Source organism: Abramis brama (assembly GCF_963993115.1).
Source record: "Abramis brama genome assembly, chromosome: 14".
In the NCBI taxonomy this organism is placed as follows: Eukaryota; Metazoa; Chordata; class Actinopteri; order Cypriniformes; family Leuciscidae; genus Abramis; species Abramis brama.
This window is the reverse complement of record NC_139976.1, coordinates 15,252,099-15,273,370: the sequence shown is the minus strand read 5'-3', so window position 1 is coordinate 15,273,370 and position 21,272 is coordinate 15,252,099. Positions and strand designations below refer to the sequence as shown.

The 21,272-nt window shown below is 38.1% G+C and overlaps 1 protein-coding gene across 23 annotated transcripts in view; it reads left to right on the top strand.

Moving 5' to 3' along the window:
- Positions 1 to 21,272, top strand: part of nrxn1a (neurexin 1a) — a 177,403-nt gene that overhangs the window by 97,031 nt on the left and 59,100 nt on the right. For 9 of the 23 annotated variants that reach the window (XM_084135465.1, XM_084135472.1, XM_084135463.1 and 6 more), the window contains 6 exons: positions 191 to 217; positions 9,167 to 9,289; positions 10,833 to 11,214; positions 11,309 to 11,499; positions 12,098 to 12,271; positions 17,697 to 17,816. In XM_084135465.1, coding sequence (XP_083991591.1) covers positions 191 to 217; positions 9,167 to 9,289; positions 10,833 to 11,214; positions 11,309 to 11,499; positions 12,098 to 12,271; positions 17,697 to 17,816 — 1,017 coding nt within the window. Of the gene's footprint in view, positions 1 to 190; positions 218 to 9,166; positions 9,290 to 10,832; positions 11,215 to 11,308; positions 11,500 to 12,097; positions 12,284 to 13,843; positions 13,871 to 17,696; positions 17,817 to 21,272 lie in introns of all 23 variants that reach the window. The other 14 variants (XM_084135478.1, XM_084135479.1, XM_084135469.1 and 11 more) reach the window with 5 other exon arrangements.

The following is a 21,272-nucleotide window of genomic DNA, read 5'->3' as shown; positions in this document are numbered from 1 at the left end:
AACTGGGGTTTATTATTGGCACGCAGGAGGTAGAAAAGAAAGAGTACGTATCTGGTCAGCGAAACAGCGCCTCTCCGCTCCACTTGGTTTGCGTGTCCGTCCCCAGTTTGTTGGCGATGTGTTGTAATAGATGTCTGCAGTCATAACCTTGAAGGCTGAATTTACATCTTGTCTGTTCTCCCCCATCTAGACTGTATCAGGATAAACTGTACTACCAGTAAGTGACTCTTCCCCTCTCTTCCTCTTCTCTCTGCCTCTGATACTGAACCAAAGCGCCCTCTGTATGTGTACTCTTCATTTGTATGTATGTGCGTGTGCGTGTATGCTTTCAGAAGTGTAAAACATTGCGGTTACGAAGCCTCTGTGTTGCGGCCGGCAGGGCTTTGAGTGGTGTTTCCAAAGTGCGAGCGAACTGTCAGGTACGGCTAGTTTTTGCCTGTGGGCTGCAGGAGCCTTCAGGCTCCCTGGCAGCCATTTTCCTAGGAATGTGAGAAATGGAGCTGACTGAAATGAGAGGAGAGGCGATTAAGTTTCTCACTCACAGATCACACTCCAGCTCACGCAGTTTCCAATAACCCTCGCAAAGATCATTTCCTCAGAGAGCCTCTCCTCAAATCCCTCCTCAGCCCCGAGCTTGACAGCCAATGACTGCCTCTTGTTTTCCTTCCCTCGCCTTTTTCTTGCTTCCTGGTCACTGCAGAAGGAGAGCCCATCAGGAAGTGTTGGGAGGAGAAAAATGTGGCTATTTTTTTAAAAATTGTGTGATTATTGTTTATATTGAGTATTTACTACTTACTTGTTGTTCTTGTTCCATGCTCATATGGATTTTAATTTCTTTCTTCTAGGAATAAAAATTTTGATATTAGAATCTTCACCAGGTCTTTTCCGTACAGCAACATACATAGAGCACAGCTGTTACACTCATAAAAAAAGAATAGTTATAGTAATAACAGTAGTTCATATGCATGCGCTATATTTAAGTCATACAATATTATGTATAAATTAAATTATTTGCTGACAGTCTTCCTCTCCAGTCAGCTGTTAAATGGAGGACTGCTGTGACCAGATCCATTGAATAAACCGTGATTCATGAACAAATCAGTCTGATTAGTGAACCACATCAGCCGGTTAAAAGAAACCCATTTAAAGAGCCAATTGTGCACTGATTTGGTTTTATGTTTAGCTTACTGATTCAATGATAGTCACAGTTATTTTTTTTATTTATTTTTTTGTAGCTTAATAGGTGTGATCTGTCACAAAATAAATTATTTATTGTGTTAATTATTTATGATAAATTAAATTATTTATGGTAGGGGTGAATTCAGGATAATTTGGAAAATTGACTGGGAAAAAAATATGAATAAACCCCTTTAACCTTTTGCACTATGTACATTTTTGTACATATACACACCCGGCTGTTAGTGCATTCTAACATAGTCACTATGAACTATCACTAATATATTTTGCCAAAAAATAAATAAATTACACAGATTTCTACTGTTTGCTTGAAATATCCCTTTAACTGGAAACAGACGTTTTGTGTTAGAAAGGGAGTGGAAAAAAAAGTGATGTGAGGAGAAAGATAGGTGTTCTCCATCTCTGCAGGCTTTGCCAATCTATTTTTTTCATCTCTTTTATTTTATTTTATTTTTTATTTGAGAACTCTAGCCTACCCTGGCATTGATTCTCCAAAAGCCTCAGGGTAATTAATATCAGTCTCTAAAGTCTCTTTCAAAGGAGTCTTTGTTTGTTTTTGTGTTTGCTTGTTTCCGGTACCAATCTCTTTGAGTGACTCATCATAGAGTCTTATGTCCCCAAACTGCCATTGCTCATTCATATTCAAAGAATGAACGTAATGATCAGTTCCCTCATCATCAAACTAATACGGCTCTGCATCCAAATTTGGCCTTCAGAAATATTTGCTTCGTGCTGTTGCATAGTAATAACAGCTCATTTTGTTAATTCACAGAGTTTCTTGTCCAATCAAAAGCATCCAGAGATTGCAAGGATCTGATAAAGTGCTTTGTCTCTTGGTCCTACCGAGTGTATTTTGTTTGTGCGTCTTAACAGGCTTTTGTGAGCGTGTTATTGTTTTGTTATTTCGTTGCAACCCTGAGCTCAGTATATTGGCTCATTTGACAATGAGGCAGTTGTCTGTGTTAACCTGAATGCCCAAGATAACAAAGCACCTGAGCTTTCTCGGGGGGCTTTTTTCCACATCCGTTCGTCTACTCCCTCTGCATAATGGGAGCACAACACACTACCAGACACAGCAGTCTTGTAAACAGGCCAGTGACAAATTAGGATGCACGTTGTTAGATTTTTTACCACGATTCTGTTGTTTGAGACCAAGGATTGTGAAATATTTATTTTCTAGTTCTTTCGTCATTGGGCAAATTTAGCCGTCTTGAATCTCTTAGTGTGACATGCCTGTCCTCAAATAAGGATGTCAGACCGGACACAGACTGTCCAGTCAATGATGTATATCGTAAAATCTGTTGATGTCTCACAGTCTGTCTTGGCTTTTCTCACTTGGCTCATAATCATGCGATCTGACAAGCTGATTCGTAGCTACAAAGCATTTCCGTGCACTTGAAAAAAAATTCAGTTTGACCAAATCAGTAATTCTTATGACATTATTTTTTAATGTCATGTTAACGCTTTAGACTAACTTAAATCATGCTGTTATTTTTTTGGTTTTTGTGATTGTACCTCGGCTTCGTCCATTACCATTTTTAATCGTTTTTAAACATTTGATAAAAAAATACAGTCAAAACAGGAATATTATGAAATATTATGACAATTTATAATAACTGTTTCCTATTTTAATATATTGTCAAATGTAATTTATTCCTGTGATGGCAAAGCTGAATTGTCAGCATCATTAATCCAGTCTTCAGTGTCACATGATCCTTTAGAAATCAGTCTAAAATGCTGATTTGCTGCTCAAGAAACATTTCTTAAGTTAAAAACAGTTGTGCAGCTTTATATTTTTGTGCAAACTCTGTTATATTTTTTCATGATTCTTCGATGAATAGGAATTTATTAAAAAATTGTATTTTGTATTTTGTAACATTATAAATGTCTTTTGCAATGCATCCTTGCTGAATAAAAGTGGTCTTTTTTTTTTCATTTACCGACCCCGAATTTTTACAAAATTGCATACGCACATAAAATGGACTACAGTTGTCCTCATCATTCTGCTCTTGTTCTGAAAGACAGAGGTGACTCACAGTGTGTATTTAATCCTTCAAATATTTGATTACACATTGTGTCATGTATGCTTAGACAGATAAAGACTGTAGCTCGACTACGCAATAACCTGCTGTAGTTCAATTATAACTGTCAATGTAAATGCTCAGAGAGATGGACTGCACATAGGAGAGATTCACAAAGGATGGATTCTTGATTAAAAATGGCTAGACAGACCACAGCGGAATGGAACAGAATATGTTTATAGGTGCATTAACTTCCATGCACCAGATGGACTGAATACATTTGAGATGCTTATGTCATCCCCAGAATTATCTGATCCAGTCCATATTTTTAAAATGGACATTGATCTGACATGCAGCATATCAAAAGTTGAACTATACAGTATGTTTCAAAAATAGCACAGGTGAAATGCAAGAACACATCCTGTGTGAACAAATCCTTGCATGTCCCCTAACAGAAGATCTCATGAACAAACTCCAGCCTGATTATTTAATAACACCTTGTGCAGAAGCGCATTTACCGACGACAAGGGGACGACATTGTGATGCATTCAGAGCATCCTTTACTAGAATCAAGAGATTCATGTGAATTCAAAAGGACCTCATTTCTCTGAAACAGCCTCCTCCATAAATATGCAGTAGGGTTGCCATTTACTGAAGCGGTAGCGTTCATAAATATGCAGTGGCGATGCTCCTGTTTAATTTGTGTTGCAGATAGAACGGCGGACAGGGTGAATAGCAATGCTAGCCCTCCGAGCCTGATCTCACTGTGTTTGTTTGTCTGTATTTACTGATCTTTACATGGTGTGGCTGACTGTATAAGTCTCACATCGTGAGTCCAATGAGAATAGTATTAAAAGGCCATTTACTTATTAAGGTCCCACAATCTCAGCCCTAACCTGGCCTAATTTCTGAGTGATAGAGCAGATGGTCACATCATGATGTCCCCCATTCCATCACAGCCTCAGTATCCCAGTTTGCCGCAGTGATGTTCAGATCTGGGCAGGATGGATGACTTTGTTTGAACCACTGGGCATCGGACCCAAAGCCTTTTATCCCACATGATTGGCTCTTTAAATGATTTGTTGCTTCCTGATGAAGGCCCAATTTTGTCTCCGAAAGCGAGCCATCAGGAGTCCCAGGGGTTCGAGTGGATACTCTGTCCTCTCAACAACTCATTTGTTTACCAAATGTATGTGCTTTAACCCCAATGGGACTGCATTCTGGTAACGTTAAAGTTAACAGAACATCCTCACCTGAATCTATTCCTTGGAGGGAAACGGTTGCGGGGAGAACTGTTGCAATGGGCCCAAGCCATCAAGCACTCACCTTCACGAACCACAGTGTCTTGTTGATTGCACTGGGTGTTTTGGCATTGAAGAAGCAAAACAGCTCTCGCTTGACGATGTGCGAAACACAAAGATGCCAGGAGCTGTCAGGATCCTCCACATCTCCCTCACAGTTGGGCATCTACCCACACAGTAAGGAGCCTTGGGAGATAATTATACACAACTACTTATGAACAGAGAGGAAGTTGGAAAAGGTGTGAATGGTCCCATGAAAACCACAGGAACCAATTCCACATCGATAGTGAAGAAGGAAGCCCGGATATTTCTGACGAGTGGTTTGTCACCCGTCGATACAGGTTGGGTAAGAGGTCTCGTAAACAAATCAGAAATGGAAACGTTTCGCACGGACGGCAGTCCCCTGCAGGGAGTTTACCTTTAACACAACACACAGAAGAAGAGTCTGACTCTGCTGTGTGCTGCTTGTTTACATTCTGTTATTTCAATTTACAAGTCACTCAGGAAGCGGATTCAGTAAGATTTCCTTCCAGAACGTTTATCAACAGTGTCATTCATTTTGAGTTTATTGCATTTTTTCCCCCACGGAGGAACTGAAATGGAAACAGTATCAGTTTGATAAATGTGTGCATCAGAAACAGGGTGGCCATCACAGGTTTGGTGTCAGTACGATTTTTTGATATAGCCTGTCCCCCGGTTTCACAGACAATATAGTCCCAGAATAAAATGCATTATTGAACTGTTTAACTGAAAGCAACTTGCACACCGGTAATGTTTTTTCTAAGGCATGTTTATAAAAGCTACTTAAATGTCCTAATTAAACTAAGGCCTAATTCTGGCTTAATCTAAGCCCTGTCTGTGAAACCGGGCCTGAATTTCTTTATTTAGCAAGGATGCATTAAATTTGTCAAAAGTGACAGCAACGACATTTATAATGTTACAAAAGAATCTACAGTATTTCAAATAAATGCTGTTCTTTTGAACTTTCTATTCATCAAAGATGAAACAAATATTATGGTTTCCACAAAAAAAATATTAAGCAGCACAACTGTTTTCAACTGACAATAATAAGAAACCTTTATTGAGCTCAAAATTATCATATTAGAATTATTTCTGAAGGATCATGTGACACTGAAGATTGGAGTAATGATGCCGAAAACTCAGCTTTGCATTACAGGAATACATTTTATTTTTAAATGTATTAAAATAGACAAACAGTTCTTTTAAACTCTAATAATAAAATAATTCACAGTATTACAATTTTACGGTATTATTGATCAAATGAATGCAGTCTTAGAGAGCATAAAAGACATTAAGCATTAAAAACAGGGCATTGATGGCAGCCATTTTCTTTTTGCCTAGCAAATTTGAAGAAAAAAAGAAACACACACACACTCTTAGGAAGTGAAAAGAAAGCCCTTTCCCTTTTTGGTAAATTTAAGAAACAGGCCATGGATGGTGGCCATTTTGTTTTTTCAAGCACATGTAGGCGTTCATAGATTTTTAAGTCAATTCAACCCTCAAAATATATGGTGATATCTGTCTTGTTGCATCTTTTTTTTTGTGCTCAAAGACACGGCTTCTTATTGTCTGTATCTATGCCAAAAAGACAAAATCAGAGATTCTGACCAAAAGGAGATTTATTATTTAATCTCCCGTGGAGAAACAGAAGCAGGGGCTTTTCATGTTTGAACAGCCTGCTATTGTGCAGCCTCAACTCAGTTTTTTGTATCCTCATTAATTATCTGTGCCAGCCATAGCTACTCCTGTCATTGGTGTGTGTGTGTGTGTGTGTGTGTGTGTGTGTGTGTGTGTGTGTGTGTGTGTGTGTGTTTATGAGCGTTGTTCTTCTTCTGACACGAAGAACAAGCCGTTGCCAATTAGGGACTCTGCCTCCCCCAGGGTGACAGTGTGTTCAACCAAGAGAGTGCTGTCACATCAGCTCATGGGTTGTTAATATGGTCTGAGTGTCAGCAGGATGAAAGATGTATATTTAGAAACCAGTGGGGTCACTATACGCTCTTGGCTAAATCAAGCTATAGGTTGAGAGCAGCATTTTGGCTAGTTAGAGGTTTGCACTTCAGGGATCCATATTTCCACCTTGGGTCTCTGACATTTATAGTTGCACCATCGAAATGGTTCGGCTGTTCGGATTTTGATGACCTTTAAATTATTTTCTATAAAAACTGCTTCATACGACAGAATGAAATGTGAGGCGTATTGGTTTAAGGTTGTAGTTTTATGTTATGGTTATTTATCATGCTGTGATTTGAAAGTTAATGTTTTAAACTGCTCTGCACCATGAACAACAAAAAAGACAGTTTCCTTCTGTTTGAATTATGATTTAGCTGAACATTTCCTTTTATTATCAGTAACCATAATTCCTAATAAATTAAACCCCTCACACACATGGGTGGTCGTGGACAGGTGCGGAGGACACAGTCAATACCAGTGTCAGAATTGTATTTTATTATAAAGGCAAGAGTCAATATTTGCCTCCTTGAATTGATCTTCAGCGGCATTTTTTACCTTTATTTTGTACTTGTAAATGTTTATCTATCATACATATTTTTTTAACTCACAGTATGCGATCTTGAACCAATTTATAATAAATATAAAGAATAAAATTATATAAATATATAAAAATGTAGGGTAAAGAGTAATTACCTATAAAAAAGATGTGTGTGTATGTATGTATGTATGTATGTATGTATGTATGTATATATATATATATATATATATATATATATATATATATATATATACATGTATATGTATTTTTTTTTTATGTCTATGGCTTTTTTGTCACTTTCGACAGCATATTATATTAATTATATTATATCCTCATTTTCTTTGTTTTTCTATTTTTTACGCTCGCATTTAAAACATCTTCAGCATTTCACATTTGATAGCATTTTTGCCCTGGTTAATTTCTGACCCTGGCTGATACATTGTGAAAAATAGAAAAATGTAGCTGTAACACATCCATATTTTAAATTTGTCTTACGATCAAAGAGTTTGTAAAATGACTTTAGCATTGCTGATTAGTCAGTCCCAGTAGAGCTGAATTACTGTGTCCTCAATATGAAGATCGTCCTGTCTCAAAATGGCTGCCTGCGCTTGTTTCACATGGGTATCGTTCTCAGCTGGATGAGCTAGATATCAATGCATCTCATCTCTCCTGGCCTAGATGAGTGTGTGTGTGCGTGTGTGTGTGAGAGAGAGAGAGAGAGAGAGAGAGTGTGTGTGTGTGTGTGTGTGTGTGTGCGTCTAGTCTGTGTTCTCCTGCTAGCCCTGTCCTGTCAGAGCTCTCTAGCCAGCCTCTGCCCACCTCTGTCTTATTTAACTCTGCCCTCTCTCTCCACCCTGGGAGATGAGAATCAAAGTGACCGGACACACGCAACCATCTGCCCCAGTTCCATGGCAACAAGCTGCCCTCCCAGACAGAGGGAGAGGCTTTTTGTCTTTGCTGCTTGCGAGTTTATCTGAACACCCCTTCCTAATAAAGGCATAGCAGCCGTGGACCTTTAGCTGTCTCTCCAGCTGTCCAATCACACGCTGTCACCTTTTCACATATATCCTTTGTGCAGCGATGGTCAGAAGCCTAAAAAAAGCACATGTCATGTCTTGTATATTGCTGGAGGCTTAATAGTGCTGCCCCTCAGTGTTTCCTCACAGTGGTGGCTTTTTCTTAGATCTGCAGAGATTCCTTTAGGTGGCGTTGTTGCGCAGTCTGAGACCTTACATGCTGCTGCTTTTCTTTCCCTCAGAGCTGGCTGATCTGGATTCATAGTAATTGAGAGCAGGGAGGGATAGAAAATCGATTGGGAGCCTGGCAGTTCTTTAATGGCAACTCTTTTTACCTGTTATCAAGTGAGATGGGCTGCAGGGGCCCCTGACAATGACACGCTGCCCTCTTAGCGGCAGTCTGACTGATGAGGAGAGACAACGACGTGTCAAAGAGAGCCAGAGCGGCTGAAATCACAAAGCCTGCAGGCTCCTCTTCGCACGCTCTGATCATCTAGTTGAAGCTCGATTGGAGCCCGGAGGTCCGGGGGCCCCGTCGAACACAACGCACGTGTTCAGGGGACAAGGGGGAGGCTCTACAGCCGAGAAATTGCTTTCTCGAATTGAGTTTACAGTCTGTAGGTTTTTTGGATGTGCTTCCTAAACCGCTCAGGAATTGTAAGGACGTGAGAAGCATATGCAGCCGAACATCACTCGACTGAAATAACAGACGCAGGTCGGTTTCCTCAAGGAGGGCCGTCATAAAAAACAGTTGAATGGCTCCATCTGGTGGTGGAAGTGGGATAAAACAGTTGAGTTCACTGCATGTATTGTATGCTAACAAATCGTTTTTTTGTTGTTGTTTTTTTAAAGGGGAGACCGAATTCATTACAGGGCTGGCCATAAGACCACAGGACATTCAGTAGATAGAACAAAATGTGTGAATGTGATGTGTGACAGAATCATTTCCTCTGCTGTTTATCTATGAACCCTCTTTTCTTTTTCTCTACATGGATATCAGTCACCTCTCTACACCCCCTTTTTTAATTTATCCCGTTTCACAACCCCTTGCTTCCTCTGTCTCTCTATCACTCTCTGTCTTTCTACCTTCTGTTAACCGCTGTGTGGGACATGTTATAGGTAAAGGTCCAGAGACCATATTTGCGGGCCAGAACTTGAATGACAACGAATGGCACACAGTTCGTGTCGTCAGAAGAGGCAAAAGTCTGAAGCTAATGGTGGATGACCTGCAGCCATCTGAAGGTACATCATATTCTCAAGTATTTGAGTTTGATAGTGAGCATCCTATGCCCTTTAGAGCACTTGAAGTGGATTGATTAAAGTGTGCAGAGCGTTATTGTCTGACCCTATACGAACATATACGTCACCGATACTTTGTTTTGGATCAAAAGTTAACTTACATTAACATAACAAAATTCAAGATTGCTATGGCCAAAAAAAAAAAAAAAAAAAAATCAAATATGACCTCTTTGCGTCTCTGATCAAAAATGTTTTTTACTTGGATTATGGAAATATGGAAATATTTCCTGTTTTATGTATGTATAAAAAATGATATACACTACCATTTAAAAGTTTGGTGTTGATAAGATTTATTTGATATATATATCAAATATATATATATATATATATATATATTTGCAAGTATTTATATACAAGTATTTATTTCTAATTACAGCACTTACCCTGAACTTTTGAACAGTAGTGTAATTTAATAAATATAAATGATATAAAATATGTTATGCTTTCCTTGTTGATATAGTCCTTAGGTGTATGTAAGATTAAAACAAAACTCACCTGTGACTTCAAAATATGTAACCACAGGTATTTCATATGTATATAAATTGATTTATATAAAATAATAAATCATTTCTTTGTTGATAATGTTTCTGGGTGTAAGAGAGAGTTTTAAAATCCCATGTAAGATAAATAAACCACCTGTAGTTTGAAGAAGAATGAATGGGACATGCCACCCAGCATTACATGATCATAATTATTTCCTTTAAGTAATCATTGCACTTTGCTAATAGTCTTATGAAAGAGCCGATCATGAAGGGATTGAGTGGCTCACTTTCCAATAGCCTTCCCTCAGTGCTCCTCAAGGGGCAAAAACACCTTTTGCAATTTGCCCAGTAAATTAACGTCAAATGAAAAAGGTAGTGCTTTCCCACAGTGCAGTACAATCATCTTTAGTTTCTTGCTGAACTTACTAGTGCGTAGTCGACACTTTTAAATATACTTGGTGTTTTCTTTAATGCTGATGCTTTCAGAGACCAAACCACTGAGGGAATACATTATACTCACATAACCTTCCTGATTTTAGAGTCAAAGAGCTTTCTCTTGGGAAGCTTTAAAAGAGGTTTTTAAAATATTTAAAGACCTCTTTCTCTTCCACTGGTTTACAGAAATATGAAGTTCACATTTTTGCCTTCGAATTGCCTAAAATACTTCTGACATTCTTATAACTCTTTATGCTTTCATGTTTTCAAGTCTCTGATGTTTGTTAAAAATCTCAATTTGCTGCAGTAGATTTGAGATGACCCACTTGACAACGCTGCGGCCCTGTCCTGAATAGCGCACTTTATATGTACACGTGGTCTTGCCATGGCTTGTACGTGTCTGTCAAGCCCACAAGACCGTATCATATCACGTACCATTTGTCTACTTCACGACTGTATATGTATTCAGCGTTACGTCACTCTTTGGGCGGTAGTTGGGACAGGGCCTGTGTTTTGACACCCTACCCATTCCTGTATTAAATCTGTTTTCGATTATTCGCCTTGGTAAGGTCAAATCACGGGGGACCACACGCAGCTGGAGTTCCACAATGTGGAGACGGGCATCGTTACAGAGAAGCGGTACATGCCCGCCGTGCCCTCCAACTTCATTGGACACCTGCAGGGTCTGTCCTTCAATGGCATGTCCTACATTGACCTGTGCAAGAACGGCGACATTGACTACTGCGAATTGAACGCCATGATCGGCTACAGGAGCATCGTGGCAGATCCGGTTACCTTCAAGTCTCGCTCTAGCTATGTGACCTTGCCCACCCTGCAGGCCTATTACTCCATGCACTTGTTCTTCCAGTTTAAGACCACTTCACCAGATGGGCTCGTCCTGTACAACCGAGGAGATGGCAATGACTTTATAGTAGTAGAGCTGGTAAAAGGGTAAGCTCAATTCATTTTTAATGTGCCACGTTTGATACATTTAGAACATGTGATAAGTCCTTCACTGAATGTTTTCATGACTGTTTGCATGCAGATATCTCCATTATGTGTCAGACCTGGGAAATGGAGCTCATCTCATCAAGGGAAATTCCAACACACCTCTGAATGACAATCACTGGCACAATGTGATGATCTCAAGAGACACAAACAACCTTCACACAGTTAAAATAGACACCAAAATCACCACACAGACTACCATGGGAGCCAAGAACCTGGATCTGAAAGGTACTTTTGATATTCTCTTTGATTTCAACTGATCATTTAAGCTGAACTAGATACAATAATTATGTGATATTATATTACATTATATTGGGTGTAGACTACCATTCAAAAGTTTGGGATCTGTAAGATATTTTCAATGTTTTTTCAAGAAGTCTCCTATGCTCACCAAGGCTTCAGCAGCCATTAATCCAATCTTCAGTGTCATATGATCTTTCAGAAATCATTCTAATATGCTGGTTTGGTTAGATTTTTTCAGGATTCTTTGATTAATATAAAGTTTGAAAGAAAAAAAATAGATATCATTTGTAATATTATAAATGTCCTTACTGTTACATTTGATCAGTTTAATGCATTCTTGCTGAATGAAAGTATGAAAAAAAAAAAAAAAAAATCTTGCTGACCCCAAACCTTTGAACGGTAGTGTATATTTGTAATTTACCTTAGTGCCAAGTTTATTCACATGTTGTGTACTGCAATAAACAAAAGGACCAGCAGGGGGAAGTGGTGTACCTTTTCTATGGATATTTACAAAACATGCTCCCCTGATAGTTGAAATGAAAAGACACTGTCAGTCAGAGCATGATATTTCCTGTCTCTACAGGTGATTTGTATGTGGGAGGTGTGGCCAAAGAGATGTATAAGGACTTGCCAAAGCTGGTGCATTCTAAAGAGGGCTTCCAGGGGTGCTTGGCATCTGTGGACCTGAACGGCCGTTTGCCAGACCTGCTGTCAGACGCACTGTCCAACGCCGGCCAGGTGGAGAGAGGATGCGAAGGTGAGGAAAACGGTATGAATGACACAGACACAAAGCCGGCTTAGTGCGGTCCTTCGCTAGATGACTGCAATCTCCAATCCTTGTCTCATCTCTTGCACTCCTGTTCATCCTCTCTGCTTCTTGTTCTCTTCACTATCTGTTTTGTGTTTTCTTCATGCTGGGCCCGTTTTAACAGGTTTCAGGCTTCTGTGTTCTTTTCCTCTGTTGGAAACTGGTGTAGATTAGGGGTGAACGATACGGACATGTCCTTAGCAATGTCAAGAGACCTTGTGTTTTCCTCAAGCTATAACTGTGATGAAGCTGAATATATGAGAGTAAAGAGACTGGTTATTGCCAGTTTGTTAGTAGCATATTAATTTGGGCTACCAAAGTTAACAAGAATCTTTTTTTCATCAAAGCACAGAAAGATATAAAGGCGAATCATCTGTGGAACACAACTGAGAATGGCCCTTTGGACGGCTGCGAAAGGCTAGCAAAAATAGCCTATTTTGTTTTCTGTCAAGTAAAATTGAATGCAGTTTATTCGTTATTAAAAGGAAAAACTGTTTAAAATGGGAATATAAGAATAATCATCTCTACAGATTTACTTATAGAGATATTGTGCTTTTTGAAAGTGAAATTTTTAACTGATTTCTGGCTCAATTTATCAAAAAATCTTGAAAAAAAAAAATGAATGGTTTCCACAAAAATACTAAGCAGCACAGCTGTTTTTAACATTGATAATAATAAGAACCTATTCTTGAGCACCAACTCAGCATATTAGAATGATTTCTGAAGGATCATGTGACACTGAAGACTGGAGTAATGATGCTGAAAATTCAGCTTTGCATCACAGAAATAAAATAAAATTTAAAACATATTCAAAAAGAAAACGGTTCATTTAAATTGTAATAATATTTCACAATATTTCAGTTTTTACTGTATTTTTTTTTATCAAATAAATGCAGCCTTGGTGAGCGTAAGAGACTTCTTTCAAAACATTAATTAAAAGAATGCATCAAATCAAAACAAAAGCAGCAGCAGACTGCTATTATTTTTAAATAAATGTTTTTAATAAATCTTAACTACAGTCTAACTGTAACCCTACTACTAAAAGAAAACCTATTTGCTACATTTCCTGGAACATTTTTCAGCAATTTAGTCTGAAAGTATGACAAAATACACACATATATAGTGCTTATATCCATCAGAATATTTAATTGTAAAAGAGTCTCTGATATTTGCTAAGAACCACAAGATTAAAAGTGCATATAAACCTTTGATTATGAATACATATATACATTTTGAGGTCACATTTAAGAAATGACCATGGCTGAAAAATGTCCTTCTGTTCAAACCAAACCTACGCCTACTGGTTTTTATCATGTCTGTCCCTGATTTTTGTTGTTGTCATCTCTAATTCCACCTTTCTTCTTCCCTGGGTCTACTTACATCTACTTTCCTTATTTCCTCTCTCTGTTCCCTTACATTTTAACAACTTAATTTGTTATAATCACAGACATTCCAGTGCCTCTACTAACATCTTTTATATTTTGTTTTGTTTTGTTTTCTTATTCGTTTGGCTGACAAAAGTTGCATTGCTGAAAGCTGACTTGCAAGGTAGATAGCCATATGTGTGTCTTAACCAATGCCCCCTCCTCCCCTCCTCCAGTGTGACCGTCTGATGTCGTAGATAACCTTTAGATAACCAGCAGCCGGTCTAGTAACTCCATCACCGTAAATACAAGCACAGTCCGCACACCTTGTATTTACAGCCCCCCGCTCTTAAAATGTCTCAGAGTGTCCTGTGTCATAGTTTTCCCTCACTTACCTGTCACTTCTCTTTTCATTGGAGCGTACATCTGTTCTGTGGTTTACTGGAGGCATGCGTCCCCCCTTCCCTGTTTCGACAGTGCCCCCCCACCCACCCACTGCATGCAGTCTTAACTCCTTCCACACAAAAAAAAAAAAAATGCGACGGAAATAGTCTGTAGCCTTTACCCCCGATAAAGGCCTTAAAACTAGATGGAATTTCCCAAGCGGTTATGGAATCTCTCCCGTGAGTTGGAAGCCAGATTACTCCGCTCAGATACATAACACTTGGTTTGAGAGAATCTCGTCGGGGGAATGAGCCAACCCTCTGTTTCTCTGCCCAAGACTTTAAATGAGCTTCGCTCAGACAGATCAGGTGAGACAGGAGGAGCGGCGCTCATCTGGATCGCACCGGCGTCTGCCGTAGAGCTTTCTCTCTCTCCTCCTCCTCCTCCCTGCCAGACTCGCTTCACTTCCGAGTCAAGTGGCCAAGCCGCAAATGTGCGACTGATTGGCCAAATGGCTGAGTGATGGAGAGGAGGGAGCCTTTGAGGGCCAGGGGCCTGTTTTACATGCCGGCTGAAGTAATGAGAGAAATGAGAACAGAAGTGTTTCCGCAGGCTGTAATATGCCTGGCCCGTCGCCCCGTCGCTTCGCTTCTGTAGACCGAACACAAAATGAGCTGTTCCAGACGGCCCCCATTTATCTTACAGCCCCGAGTCCCCGGGGAGTGCTGCTGCTTTAAACTCACCTCAGCAATACTAGGAGCAGATGTTATTATCACACGGGGCCTGTATTATTACTGCAGCCAATACACTGCGCATTACCGCCAATGCTACTCTTGTCACAGCCTCTGGTGCAATGCTTGGATTGCACTTTAAAATCAAGTCTCCTGTCCACATTTAATGTCTTCTTGAGTAATGAGACCGATTAAAGGTGCACTCAGTGATTTTTTTTTTTTTTTTTAACCTTGTTGTTAAAAAAAAAAACGTTTTACACTTAAAGAAATTAATAATACTTTTTAAAGGAACACGCTGACTTTTTGGGACTTTAGCTTATTCACCGTATCCCCCAGAGTTAGATAAGTCCATACATATACCCTTTTCATCTCCGTGCGTGACGTAACTCTGTCTGACGCACCCACCGCTAGCCTAGCTTTGCACAAAGACTGGAGGTATGTGACCTTGGTATGTGGCATGAGCTATGTGGGCGGAGTGATTTGCTCGCAGCATCCGAGAAGCCCCGTGGTGAGGAGCAGAGAGTTCGCTCAGAGTTGGAGTAAATCACTCCGCAGAAGTAGCAGTGCTTCGCCTTCTGAGAATATAGTTCCCAGTATGTATACGGTTAGAAGATGGCTGTGTCTCATGTGACCTTGTTATTTGTACACGCTGTGACTATACAAATCACAACATGTAAATAGGAAAATGTTGGCGTTATTTTGTCACTTATTGGGAGCAGTATGCTAGCTGGAGCCGTTTACCTCCAGTCTTTGTGCTAAGCTAGGCTAGCGGTGGGTGCGTCAGACAGAGTTACAGCACGCACGGAGATGAAAAGGGTATGTATGGACTTATCTAACTCTGGGAGATACGGAGAATAAGCTAAAGTCGCAAAGAGTCGGCGTGTTCCTTTAAAGACATGTTGAGATCCATTTATCTTGGTAACCTCCCTATTATTATATACTTGTGGAATAAGTTAATCATGACCAGTTTTGGGGGTAACGCATTACAAGTAATTACGTAATCAGATTACTTTTTCAAAGTAACAAGTAAAGTAACGCATTACTTTTACATTTACTACAAAATATCAGTTCATTTTTCAAATAAGTAACGCAAGTTACTTTGTTTTCTCATTTATTGACCTCTACTGTACAGTTGTAAATTTGCATTTCCTTCAGTCTGAGGATTATTCATTTCACTTTTGGTGTCAAAGGGCCTTTAGAATAGAACTTTAGTTTTTTCTGTTATTAAAAAACAAGCAAGCAAGCCCAGCCTAGGTGAGAAAAAGTAACCTAACGCATTACTTTCCATAAAAAGTTACTAAGTAATGCGATTAGTTACTTTTTTAGGGAGTAACATAATATAGTAACAAAATAATACTGTTTTTTTTTTTTTTAAAGAAATTAATATTAAAATTCAGCTAGGATAGATTAAATTGATCAAAAGTGACAGTAAAGATGTTTATAGTGTTACGAAAGATTTCTATTTCAAATAAATCCTGAAAAAAAAGATGGCTTCCACCAAAATTTCAAGCAGCACAACTGTTTTCAATGTTGATAAAATTATAGTAATATGAAATATTTCTTGAGCACAAAATCAGCATATTAGAGTGATTTCTAAAGGATCATGTGACACTGAAGACGTTAATAGCTGAAAATTTTGCTTTGCCATCACTAGACTAAATTACCTTTTGAAATATATTAAAACATTTTAATAAATATTTCAATAAATGTAATATTTCAGTTTTTAATATATATATATATTATTTTATTATTTTTATATATATATATATATATATATATATATATATATATATATATATATATATATTATTGTTTTTGTTTTTTTGTACAGTTTTTATTAAATAAATGCAGCCTTGGTGAGCATAAGAAACTTCTTTCAAAAACATTAAAAAAAGAAATGTACCCGCTCCCAAAATTTTAAACGGTAGTGTACATCTAAACCACTAGGTGTCAGTATAAGTCTAACACAGAAGTCACAGTGTCACAACTAACATCATGTGTCATTGTCAACATACTCTAAAGGTGATGATACACAGGGCAACTTTTTTAGCAATGTTGCTGGGCAATGTTGCCGTCAACGGGCAACCAGATGAGACACAGGGCCCACGACCGATCTAAATTATCCAGATAGAAATGTATTGCCCATTTTCAATGGGAAAGTGCCCAAGCAACAATCGCTCAGCAAGATTGCCCAATAACATTGCTAAAAAAAAGTTGCCCTGTGTACCATCACCTTCAGTGTGTCCAGATTGTATTAATACCAAACATATGCATCATTTAAAAATTTACTTTTTAACGGTCATGAAGTTCGTTCATTAAATGCAGTACATACTCAGATGGGTTTTCGGATGCTGTCTTATTATCCAGTGCAGCATAAACAAAATAAAAAAAATTACTGAGTGTACCATATAAGCCCTGTTTTGTACAGGAATTTATTTAGGGATCACCATGGTTCATAAATCTAAGATAATGACATAAAGTAAGCTAAAATAAGCACACTCATTATGCTATATGTAATCACATTGAAATGGAAAAGATTTATATGTTTTTCTAGAAGTAATATTTGAATGTAACACATTTCTGTGCATTTTGAATATATGTATATTGTATTTTCTTCGCCTAATTCCGATCCCTAAAGAGTTTTAAAACAGAAGATTTTGTTTTTTCATCTATGTGGAGTGAGCAGATGGGACTGGTTCTGTGTGGCTGTTTCATATGCAATAAAAGCCTTTCACTAGTCTGGATTTTATGTTGTAAGGGGCCTGTTAATTTATATACCCTTCTCTTTTTTTCCTGTCTGTTTGTTTCTCTCTCTCTCTCTCTCTCTCTCTCTCTCTCTCTCTCTCTCTCTCTCTCTCTCTCTCTCTCTCTCTACTCTGTCATCGGTCTCTTCAGGCCCCAGCACTACCTGTCAAGAGGATTCCTGCTCCAATCAGGGCGTGTGTCTGCAGCAGTGGGAGGGCTTCAGTTGCGACTGCAGCATGACATCATTTGGAGGGCCGCTCTGCAATGACCGTGAGTCTATCACCTCTCCTGCTTTTCAACAACTGTAGAAAAACCCAATGCACTGATCCACAATCACCCAAATTAGTTTTTCAGTGGATGAGAGCACTTGTGCTGCTATTATTAATGGGATTCTTAAAACATCAGTCAGTTTGATGGCTATTATATTTTTGGAAAATGGTATTGAATATGTAAACTGACAAAAATAAACACGGACCAATTTATATTCAAACCTCATACACTATACTATACAAAGATTGAGATCAAAAGATATGAGATTCTACTGATGCATCAGATGTGACATGTCATATTGAATTAATAAGATGGAATCTCAGTGACCCTTAGAAAGTGAATACTAGCATACTGTGTACTGCATACTACACATAATACACCACATGCTCCCAGTACAATACTGTGCAATTAGTATGTGTGTGCATTTTGAACAATAACATTTCAGATTTTAAAAAGTGGTTAGCTACATTGTCACATAGCCTATTCAGAGAGCAAGTCCAGTTATCATCTCAAAGTAAAAACGGTAATTTTGCATTTGTAAAAAAAAACTGTGTTGCATAACAATGTTTTTTTTGTTTTTTTTTTGCTTTTAAGATAAAATCATGACTGATGTTAACTACGGTTTATTTGTCACACCCAGTGTGTATTTGAAATCTTTGCAGCCAATATACACATTAGCAAATATAAAAGACCATCCTGTTTAATGCATACAGGAAAATGTATATCTACCATAATAATCTTACTATACATTATATATGTAGTGATCATACTGTACAGGAAACTGTATTCCTCAATGAAAAAATACATTTTTAAACATAACTGAATTAAAAAGGTCAATTTTTAGTTTTTTATTTCAAGATGATAACTTATTCAAGATGCAACATGGATGAGATTATGTGACAATGTTGGTACTAAAGACTATTGTTTCATTTACAATTTTTAAAGGCAAAGTGCTGTGTAGTATATGAGTTAGTATTCCTTTGTGAATGTAGTCATATTGTGCTTACTGCATGCACACTGCCAAACTATTGCAGTCTTCTGCTACAGCACTAGAGGGGGTTAGTGGACAGTGCATAGCTGGGATCTGTACCAAGTTATATACGACAAAAAATAGACTTAATAGACTCTTTTCATGGATATAAATCATATCTAGAGGAGACAAGTGTTCTTGGATTTGTGTGTGTGGGCTTTTATGAATGGGTTTGTAATATTGAGCTGTATTGCAAGAAGAGCATTGACTGAATTTGGTGTGAAAAGCCCCAGTGCTTGTTGCCTGTGAAAGTGCTGAGTGCCAGGAATCTGAAGCAGAGTGAAAGTCCTTGAGATGGTTTACGGAGAAGATCTATTACAGGCTCAAGCCATGCACAGCTAATCCATTCTGCGGGTTTGCCAAACTGATAAGAGCCCGCCTTTGTTCAGGAGGAAGAAACCACATAGACAGCTTGCATTACATCATCCGCATCCCCACACCTCGCTGGAATCCATTCAGTGTGTGTTTTTAGAAGAGAACGGGAGAAGAAGATAGGATCGCTTTTGCTACCTAATTAGAATTATAAAGAGTTCCCCCCCATACAGTGATATTCAGATTGCTAAATTGGTGGATTTTCACTGTTCACATTTGTTATTGTATGTAAGCCCATGGGTTAATGATTACAGACTGAATCTTTTACTGTGCAGAGTGTGCAATTATCACAGTATATGTGCACACAATATTAATGTTCCTGCACGGTCCTATGCCCATGCGCACACAAACACACAGGCTCATTTAGATGTGTGGAAGCCAAAGCCTAGTGATCATCAGGCCGTGAAGGCAGTGCAAAGAGAAAGAGGCTTTGTCTAAGCATAGTGGCAGACAGTAAAGCCTGGGATTGAGACTCACAAGCTGTGGACATAAATGAACAAAACATTCCACCTTAAGACATGCACTATACATACTATAGACCCATCTCTAATGCAAACTCTCCCTCACACACACATACACACACATGTGCACACTGATCATCAAGTCCCTGTAGGGGAGGGTGCAGGTTCCAGAATTAACACTTGCCACGTGCCAAATGCGAGTGAAATTGAGAGTTACTCACCAGTGACACTTTTAATGTCAATGAAATATAATACATGGTTTGATTAAATATTTTCGCAAGAACATATGAAAAAAAAAAGTCTTTGTATTATCCACCAAAATAAAAATATTAACAAAATTATTATCATCTTTTTGTTTGGTTCCCCTGAAAGATTAATATGATTATTATTGATATTTTGATTAATAACAAAAATATTTTATTAGAAATAATGCAAAATATAATTTCATATCATTGTATAATTTCATATAATTTAATAAGAAAAATTTAGGCTAAGTCTTAATTTCTATATTTATGCAAGGAAAAAAACAGCTACTCTAAGTTTCATAATGATGAATTATGCAAATTGTAATTATTAATCATTCATTCCCGTATTTTTTATAAAAATGCAGATAATATGGTTTTATGGCCTGTAAGAAATATTAGGCAGGTAAATTCTCTATATTCTATATTTATGCAAGAAAAAAATACTATGTCTAATTTTCATAATCATACATGTAGGAATATTTCATTGTTAATATTATTGTTTCATGACCTCTAATATTAGGCTGTTATTTTTTCAGAATTTTTTCGTCACTGGCATTTATGGCAAAAGTTAAATTTGAATGTTGGATCAGAGCATTTGTCCATTAGTCTCATCAAGCATGGACACATTTCAGATTTGTTTGTCTGCTATTGACATGAGCAGTTTGGTATGAGCTGGTTGTCAAAGATCATTTCAGAGAGCTGTAACTAGCAAGGAGAAATGGCAGAGACAAATGGCAGGGTCTTCACTGAAAGCTAAACTGATTTTCTCAGTCTGAATACAATTAATGACGCAGAGCGCATATAATAGGCGGAAGAATTACGTGATTAAAAAAATGACCACAGCTATAGAGACAAATGTGAAGAGATAACGCGATTCTCATGCGAGAAATGTGATATTAAATCCGATGAATCGTTCTATTCATGACGGCAACGCACTCGTCGGTTCTCTAACCGAACAATATGTGTTTAAAGACGTGCTTCATTTTTAATGAGCTTTTTGCTTATCGAAGATCTTGTTTCTTAATGAACAACATCCAATCGGTTACTGAAGCATCATGGGTGGGGGTTGATTCTTGCTTCCTGTAATCAATGGATATATGAGAGGAATATGATTGTGGGGTTTATTATTTATTTGTTCTCTTTTCACATTGTGAATCGTTCCTCCTTTCTTTATAAAAAAAGCAGGGCAGAACAACAGAACATAATAAAATTCAACACAAAAGCTGAAGTGAAACGAGAGGAAGAAAGGAAAAACAGACCTATCCACTTATTTCTCCCCTACTGTTTAAAATACTTGAAACCTTTTCTCCTCCACAGAATGGAAGCACCAGTATTAAAACATGCTCTA